This window comes from Zeus faber (genome assembly GCF_960531495.2).
Source record: "Zeus faber genome assembly, chromosome: 8".
In the NCBI taxonomy this organism is placed as follows: domain Eukaryota; kingdom Metazoa; phylum Chordata; class Actinopteri; order Zeiformes; family Zeidae; genus Zeus; species Zeus faber.
Window position 1 is genome coordinate 19,454,355 of NC_137195.1, and position 9,424 is coordinate 19,463,778.

Consider the following 9,424-nt stretch of genomic DNA (forward strand, 5'->3'; position numbering starts at 1 on the left):
GAGGAGGAGGGCGCGAAGGAGCACGGGCAGATGCAGGAGGTGCTGCAGTTCGCCGCCTCGCAGATGGTGAAGGAGGGCCTCACCCAGGTCATCATCAACGACGAGGGCACGCACTACATCGTGACGGAGCTGGACGACTGCACGCTGCAGGTGGAGGAGGCCACGTATGACGAGGCCCAGGAGAGGGTGGGGGTGGCAGAGCAGGTGGGCGGGGAGATGGTGGTCTATCTGGACGGAGCGCCACACAAGGTGGTCCTTGAGGGGTAGCGGGGGAAAGGTGGCCATGATGGGAAGCACCCCGGCACAGACACGTCTAGTTACACGGCACAGAATGTGATGTTGTGATGGAGTTTGAGGGCAGTCCTCGTTAGGATTTTGTTTTCGCCCTGCTTATTTGAATTTGTTTTGTTTCTTCTCTCTTTTCGTCCACTACAGTAAACTCAGGTAAACAATCTGTGTGAGGGCAGGAAGAGCAAAGTTCTTGATGCTGGGCAAATATAGCTCCTTTCTGCTGCAGGGACAGCATCGACCATGTAATGAAGCTCGAGGAATTTTGGTATATTTTAATACTTTCTGTTGTTTTATCTCGGTTCTTCATTGAGATAAAAATGCATCGTTAGAAAATGTTGTTTTTTTTGTTGTGTTTTTTTGTTTTGATTTTACTTTGAGAGCATAATAACAGCATCCTCATGTCCCCGACTAAATGGTCAATTTAATGTTTTCACGTCGGGTCACATTTCGCCGACGTTTGTTTCAACGTTGTTTTGCCTAATTTTTTCCCTTTTTACCGTGATTTCTTCCTGCTTCTCATTTTTCTTTATGAGGTATAATCTGTTAGATGAAAATCTAATGGTTTTAATGGAACAATTTTGAAAATAAAAACAGACTGAGCTTATTCTGTTCTTTTTTTTTTTTTTTTTTTTTTCCTGCCTTGAAAAGTAACTGTAAACTATACCACCACGATGTGTTTTGTTTAATAACAATGGAGACTTATTATTTACCACTATATACTGTACATACAGTGGTAGGGCTAGCACTGCGGCTAGTGCCGTGCTCATCAACGGGAGCCGTCGGCACGGACGGGCTGCCCATCAAGTGCCGGCTCCCCGTCACATTCCAATCAGTAACGCGATGATCATCACCATTATCATTATCGTCATCACAATCACCATCATCCTAATCATTGCCGCCCCCACCCCGGCCATAAGGCCCGTTCTGTTCATTGTGGAGAACACACTCATCTTTTTATCACCCCCACCCCTCAGCAGTATTCAGCACCGGAGGGAGAATCAATATTCATTTAGGAGCCCCCTCACACTAGCCTGGGCTCTGATGGAGTGAGTGGGAGAGCGCCATGACTGCTGCAAACACCACTGTCAGCTGCTGAAAGCATGAGCACACACAGAGGGCATCTAGAGATCGTTTACCGCACACACACACACACACACACACACACACACACACACACACGCACACGCACACAGTAGAGTAGGCTGGCATGGAGAGGGGGTGGTGCTGCGTGGTGGAGTGGGTTACTGATGGGTGTTGAGAGAGGTGAGTTTGGTGTAGTGACGGAGAAGTGGAGTCCACGTAACCAGTAAGAGGAGTGGGAGTGCACTGTGTGTGTGTGTGTGTGTGTGCGTGTGCGTGTGCGTGTGTGTCCTTTTACGTTCCCAGCCCCATCTCTCTCATCTCACCTTCAGTCCTGGCGGCCGGCTGCTTTCACATCAGGGCTGCTTTCAGCAATCACAGGTCAGTCTCCCAATGATTTTTGTTCCACCACATTGTTAATTACAATAGCAGACTGAAACCTCCGTTTTTCAAATCAAAACTCCTATTCATTCATAGATTTAGAATCAGTTTATTCCGCCAGGCCCATTTACACACACACACACACACACATATACTGTATGTATGTATGTATGTATATATGTATATATATAGCCACAAAAGACACAAAAAAGTACAAAACAGAAATAGTCAGATATATTAAAATATACAGAGTATACATAATGTGATGCTAATCACAGGATTAATTATTGTTATGGGTATATAGGGTATCAATTATAAATATGAAGGTAATAAGTACTTAGTTACTTAATATGGCAAACCAAGTAAAAGTACTTTGTTACTGGACTAGTATTTGTCCTTATATAGTGTATATGAATGTTTATTTTCAGCGACTCTCGAAGCGATTTTTACCTCACTACATTTTAAAGCAAACATCTATGTGTACGATTTACTCCACTACATTTTAACAGTATCAGGGTTTATATTCATATTTGCATGTATCTGTAAATGACTATGACTCCACCTCTACAATCTTTTGGTAATCCGGATCTGCACTTATCTGCAGAAAACGGTACAGTAACACTTGTTAATATTGTAGTATTATAGCCTCTGTTATATCAGAACAGTGGAGATGACAAGTACTCGCACTTTGAATACTGTAAGTATGTTTCAGAGGAAGTACTTAAATACTTTTGCTTCAGTAGAAATTTCAATGTGGTACTTTCCCCTTTGCTCGAGCCATTCTGTGTCAGGGTATTTGTGCTTCTTCCACCACTGATTAATATAGACCTCAATTTGGATATCACCATTTGACAGTATCTTAATTCCATGACCGTACATAGAGCAGAAAGACCATGAACAATAATTGATCGATCACCCGGTCGACGCTGAGACACAAACATTTAGGCGCCAGATCCAGCGCTCTCAAAGATAGATGCCCGCGTGAATATTTATGTCGGCAGTCGTGGGCAGTATTTGATCATGGGTATGAATAGTTTTCTGTGTGTGTGTGTGTGTGTGTGTGTGTGTGTGTGTGTGTGTGTGTGTGTGTGTGTGTGTGTGTGTGGCCTCTTAATCAGTGGCGGCTAAGTTGGTTATTAGCGGTCGGCGTGACGCGGTGGAAGGACGAATTAGCAGCTGTCACTCAGTGACAAGCTCATTTCCTGACAGACCCCCACCCCGCTCCCCGCGCCGCCCCGCCCGAAGATGGTCAGACAGCTGATGGAAACCTGCCGCCTTAATTGGAGAGAGAGAGAGAGGGAGAGAGAGAGAGAGAGAGAAAGAGAGAGAAGAAAGGTACGAAGAGAAGGCCAGTGCAGAAAAGGATACACACCCATCACACTCCTCGAAGCAGTTGAGTGGAGTGTGTGTGCGTGCGTGCATGTGTGTGTGTGTGTGTTGGCGGTGGATAGGGAGGGTGATATGGGAGGGTCTCTCTCCCTCTCTTTAGACCCCCTCCCCTCCTCCTCATCCCCCTGAGTATGATAAATATGGCAATTCTGTTTAGTCGCCATCTATAGAAAACATATCAGCCCGGGGATCATTTTCTTAATGTCTCCGCTATTAGTTTTGGCCTCCCCTCGGCGGTATTAGCATTCCAACTGCCACGCTCTGTTTGTGCGCACGTGTCCTCGGGGCGCCAGGTACAATTCTATTAAACTGACTTGTTTGTTTGTTTGTCACTGACTGTCTGTCTCACCCAGCCCCCACCACCACCACCAACACCACCACCAACCCCATCACCAGTACTACCAACCCTGTACCCTCCACGGTCCTAGTAACTCAGTCAACCTACATTAAGACGTCGATACACTCTCATGGTTACACAACTTGTTTAATTTCTATTTTGCCTGTGTTCCTAGGGGGAGAAAAAAAATCTATCAGTTTCTTTCGTCGTTGTTGTTGTTGTTGTTGTTGTTGTTGCTGCTGTTGTTGATTTGTCGTCTTTATGCCCGTTACGGTTCAGCTGGAGTTCATCTCTTTGGGGTAAGTTACATTAGGTGCTCGCTCGACTTTGCGAGTCTCTCTCTCCCGCTCGCTCCTCTCTCTCTCTCTCTCTCTCTCTCTCTCTCTCTCTCTCTCCTTCTCTCCCTCCCTCTCTCTCGCCGCTTCTTCCCCGCGTCTCTGAATTGGTGCCTTTGATCACGTTAATCCCTGCCCACCACACACACACATACACACACACACACACACACACACACACACACACACACACCCGCTGCCACCCGCCGATTCGCTTACCGCCACACGTACCTCAGCGCGTGACAAAAAAAATTGACAGCCCGACTCTCTATCCCACAGTCCATCTCTCCTCCTCCCCCTCCTCCTCTTCGTCGCGTCCACCTCCATGCTACACACACCCACACACACACACAGAAAGACAGTCCACAAACCCCCCCAGCACGCCAGCGGGCCCGGCGACAGGCTGAGCTTTGTCTGAGTGAAAGGGGATCTGATTAGCTGAGTGTGAAAGACGGCGACGAATCTCAACCTCGAACGGGACGCGACGGTTTTAAGTGTTTTTTTTTTTGTGTTTTTTTTTTCAATTAGAAAAAGACACTTCAAACACAGAATTAAGAGACGAGAGAGGAATAGAATTGTGAAAGGGGAAAGTGAGGGATGAGAGTGACGGCGAGGGGAGGGAGACATTCTCTCCACAGTTTTATTTTTTTTTCGTTCACATTTTGAAGTGATGCACGCCCACGACTTAGGTTTTTTTTCCCCTTTCCGGCCGAGCTGAGTGCCCGGCGACCAAAGATGTCGCTCGTTTAAACCTGCATTTAGATTTACGGTATTTAAAAATATATAGGCCCCTGGAGTGGGTGATTTGGTAATGCTTTAAGTCTGCTTCTCCTGAATTAAACAATTTGACGACTTCAATTTTAGATCGGGCGCTGACCTCCCCGGCGAGAGGAGAGCACGCCAGCCTGCCACGCCCTGACTGGCATTCCCGAAATCCTGCTCTTCCGAAGAGCGATGCCGAAGACCGGTGCCGCGGCCGATGCGGCTCTTAGTCGCTCGGGCCCTCCGCCGAAAGGGCCGCTTGTCCGTTTCATTCGTCAACGTGAGTTGATTTGACATAATCCATCTTGAACGTGAATTTTTTCACACTTTGCATTCCACCAAAAAAATGAACAGTTGTGCAAGCCTGAAATGACGCCTGTGAGAGCAACGTTCAAAACTCCACTCTGCTGTATCTTTTCACCGCGTGACTCATAACGAGCCGAGTCTCGAAAAAAGTGCCAAGCACCTCATCGCTGTTTTTCCGATGTACTTTTTTCACTAAATTCGCATCGGGTCCACGCCCACTGCCTGTCAAACAAATAACCAAACTGGGCACGTAGAACTCAAATTTCTCTCCATAACTTAAATCTCTGCTTTGAGTCAGAACAGGAATACACACACACATCCTCGCCTCCATCCTTTCCCAGTTTCCCGAGAGGTGAGGCGGCGAGCAGGAGAAAAGGAGGACGAGGGAGCGAGCGAGAGAGAGAGAGAGAGAGAGAGAGAGAGAGACACAGAGAAAGACCAGAAGCCTCCGCCCTCCGCCTCGAGCCTCTTTGATTCCAGTTTGAATTTCCGAGCGGCCGCCGCCAATTCGGGATTAGATGGAGGAGCGTCCCTGACTGCGGCGTTGGGAAAAGCCGCGGTCGCTAATCTATCGCTTTTGCCGACGGAGCGGCGTGCGCGTCATTCTACGGGACTCTCACGTTTCCGGATAATCCCCTCGTTCCCAGTGATCTGGTTAGCGTTTTACACCCCCCGCCCACCCCACCTACGTCCTCCAAAAAAACAGGCTGGATGGCCTTCAAATATAATGTTCTCAAACGGGGAATATGTCATTTGCAGGGAGGATTTTCTCCCAAATTGATCTTAAACATATCCGAGCTGGGTATAATTTCACCGGCTCCTCGTAAGAAGGTGGGGGTGGGGGGTGGGGGTGGGAGGTGGTCTGTATCTATCTGGAGGTAATTGTGTTGGGTTTCATTTCCCCGGCCGGCCCTTCCTTTTTAACCAGACTGCCTGGTGAATTGAGCTCCCATTTGTGAAATGAAGCCCCCTGTGAGTCCCCCCGGTGGCCCTCGCCTTGCTGTAACAAGCGTACGGGGGTCCCCAGTGGTAAATGCTCCCCGGGGACCCCCACCCCACCCTACCCCCCCAGCACCACCCACACCCCCCACCCCACACCCTCTGGCCCTCCCCGGGGCCCTGTTAATTTCTGCTCAGCCCTCGAAGCTCGCTCCTCTCCACTGCTCTCTTCTTCCTCCTTCTACCACTCACAACACTTTCTCTCTTCCTTCTCTCTCTGCGTCCCTCTCTCTCTCTCTCTCTCTCTCTCTCTCTCTCTCTCTCTCTCTCTCTCTCTCTCTCGCTCTCTCTCTGTCTCTCTCTCTGGGCTTTTTAGAAGGTGTGTGTGCGCGCTGCCAACAGGGACTTGGGCAGTCTCATTAAAGTTGAAGCGGAGCTAGTAGCGGCAGCAGCTAAAGACGGGCTAAGATGATGGGCGGCATTGGGGGGTGGAGGTTCGCGGAGATGCCAAAAAACGCCCATCCAACCACCGGACCCTCTCCGTCTCTCTCTCTCTCTCTCTCTCGGGCGCGCGCCCTCTCTCTGTTTAGCCTACTCCTCGCCCTCTTGACTGGGCCTGATGGGGTTGGGGCTGGGGAGGGTTGGGGTTGGGGGCGTCCAGATCACGCGGCTCGGCGGGAGTGATAAGCGCGAATAAGCTGTCAGCGTGCCGGCGTCGGGCGGCTCTTGTTGTTCATATTTAGATGGAGGAACAATGGCGGCGTGTCAAGCACCCGTGGTCCATAATCTGCTGATGCTGACCAAAGTGTCAGCGTGATCCACGAGCACCCCGGCTCCCGAATCCTTAAACCAGCCTCCGTAGGAATTTCATGGGGGTGGGTGTGAGGGGGTGGGGGTCTGCCGGACCACAGATAGTCTGTACAGAAGAAAGGAGTGGAACTGTGAGATAGCGGGATCAGAGGAAGACAAAGAGAGGCGGGAAAAGAACGAAAAGAAGCGGGAGAGAGATGGAGGGCAAAGGCGTATCAGGAGGAACAGAGAGATGAAAGTGAATTTCACAACAGATGAGGGAGAAATGGGGTATAAATAAAAAATATATACACTATACAGCATATATACTGTAGATATACACATAGAGATCAGAGAGGTGGGAGGGGGCAATGAGAAGAGTGTCAGAGCAAGAGGGAAACGGGGGTGAAGAGGTGTGTGTGTGTGTGTATGCGTGTGTGTATGAGTGTGTGTATGTGTGTGTGTGTGTGTGTGTGTGTGTGTGTGTGTGCGCGCGCGCCGGTGTGTGATTGTTGCGAGGCCCTGAGCTGTGTGAGCTCACAGCTGCAGGTAGTGAGGGAGTAGAATGGTCGTCAGATTAGAGGAGGGGGCCCGGTGAGCCTCCCCTCACCACAATGAGAGGCTGATTCTCGGGCAGAGGAGCGCCGAGACGCCGGCGCGCCCCGGAGCTGTCACAGCCGATCAGCCCTGAAGGAGCGGCGCTCTTTCACTCCTTGTCTCCTGGAAAAGAGGAGAAAAAAAAAACTCAAGCTTTCTGCCCTCGCTTGATTCTCACTGTGACAGACACTTTGACAATTAGGGAGAATTCTTTGATGGAGATCCTGAACGCATCTCATCAAGGCAGTGGTTTTTTATTTATTTCTTTTTTTTTTTTTACGAGTGTGTGTGTGGGTGTGTGTATGTGTGTGTGCACTTTCTGACAGTGCTTTGAAGCGTTGCGGGGAGGCACGCAAAGCTGTCACACACACACACACACACACACACACACACACACACACACACACACACACACACACGCCGACTTAGGTCACGTGTTTGCTGGCGTTCTTAAATGTGTCACAGCGAAAATGCCCCCCCTAGGCATTCTTCATTTACTGTCACAACCATTAGACATGCAAGGGGAGCAAAATAAGAGATGGTATCAGTAACGCATGAGCTACGGTAATTAGCCTCCTGATGCAAGCATGTGTATGTGTTTGCATCTGTACTTTGTGTGTGCACGCGTGTGTGCTGGTGTGTGTTTACGGGAGACGGAGATGCTGTGTTAATACGGCGAAAAACACAAACGCACGCCCGTGTATTATTCTATCTGCATATTGAAGGGAAACGACTCTTTAAATGGGAGTCACCATTTTTAGCTTAGTTGCAGACCACTTGGCTTATGTATCATTTCCCATGAGTCATGCTTCCCTCGGTTTATAAGCTGGAACAGGAGCCCTGGTGCTCCACGCTGACGGATGCCAAGGCCCCAGATCTTCCTTCCCACCCCCTCTGTGCCCCGTGCAGCTCTCCTGGTGTGTCCTATCTTCTCTCTTGAACTCAACTGATTGTGTGTGTGTGTGTGTGTGTGTGTGTGTGTGTGTGTGTGTGTGTGTGTGTGTGTGTGTGTGTGTGTGTGTGTGTGTGTGTGTGTGTGTGTGTGTGTGTGTGTGTGTGTGTGCGCCCGCGCGCCTGACTGCGTGTGTTTGGCATCTGTGCTCTGACGCGCCGGGAGACTGAGACCGAGTTTTTCTTCCCATTATGTTGTAGTCAAGGGAGATGGAGCAATTTGATTGTCTCGGTCGTCTTCAACGGTAATGAATAATGATGAATAAAGCTGCACCTTCATAGTGGAAAGAACTCTTCATGTGCGAGGGTTGGTTTGGATGCTTTCATTTTCTTGACCTCCCCCCACCGCCCGCCCCAAAGAATCCAGTTGGAATGGGACCCGCAACTCTGACTTTCTCCATGTCGTTTCCCCGCCGCACACGAGAGAATTATTTTGCCGGATCTCTGTACCCAGCGTGCTCCAGGTTTTCCCCCCGCTGTTGTTCTTCCAGGAGCCTGTTCAGCGTCAGGTGTCGCTCGGTGACGTCCAAGACAAACAGCGAGCCGTCAGGGCCCGGCTCGCTGACAGACATGTTGGAGGCCGAGGCCCCGCGTACGCTAAGCGCCATTGACACCAGCGAGAGTTAAGCCAGCCGCCCGCTTCCCTCCCCGAGGCCCGGGCCCGGCCCTGTGTAATCAGTCGTAATTCCCCCCGCCCCACACACACACACACACACACACACACACACACACACACACACACACACACACACACACACACACACACACACACATACACACACACACGTCGGCGTGGCTGTGTGCGCAGATGTACGCGTACGTGGTCGATGGGGAGGTCACGCTCCGTGATAGGATCGCGAGTGGATGTGGCATCGAACATAAAAGTGCAGCAAGAAAGGCAACAAAAGACGACGTGCGCACGTGCGAGCGCACATGCAGGGCCGCGTATCTTTTCCCCTTGCGACTGGATTCCGCTGCCTCCACACGCCTACGCAACGCACTTAATGCCCTGCGAGTCAGGCTCATTTTTGAGCATGCAACGCCCGGTAGAAAAGCCGGTGGGTTTTTTTCCGATCCCGGTGAGAGGGATCTGGAACATCTTGGGTCGCCACCTCGTCTGGTTCGGTTCCACCGAGGTTTCAACGAGCCAAGCCACCGCTCTCCTATTCTGCCTCCTATCTGCTCGAGCGCCGCTCGTAAACAATAGATTATGTGCTGCAACCATTTCGAGTTGGCTTCAGCGCAGCTGTGTATAAACTTTGTGCAA

General features: G+C 50.1%; 1 protein-coding gene across 1 annotated transcript in view; it reads left to right on the forward strand.

Annotated features, from left to right (window-relative positions):
* Nucleotides 1-798, forward strand: part of znf407 (zinc finger protein 407) — a gene marked incomplete at its 5' end in the record, with an annotated part of 125,428 nt that extends 124,630 nt beyond the window's left edge. Inside the window, one exon of the mRNA XM_080004817.1 lies at nt 1-798. This exon is cut by the window's left edge and continues 638 nt beyond it. Within this exon, the coding sequence (XP_079860943.1) occupies nt 1-267 (267 nt within the window). The 3' untranslated portion in view covers nt 268-798.
* Nucleotides 799-9,424: the final 8,626 nt, after the last annotated feature.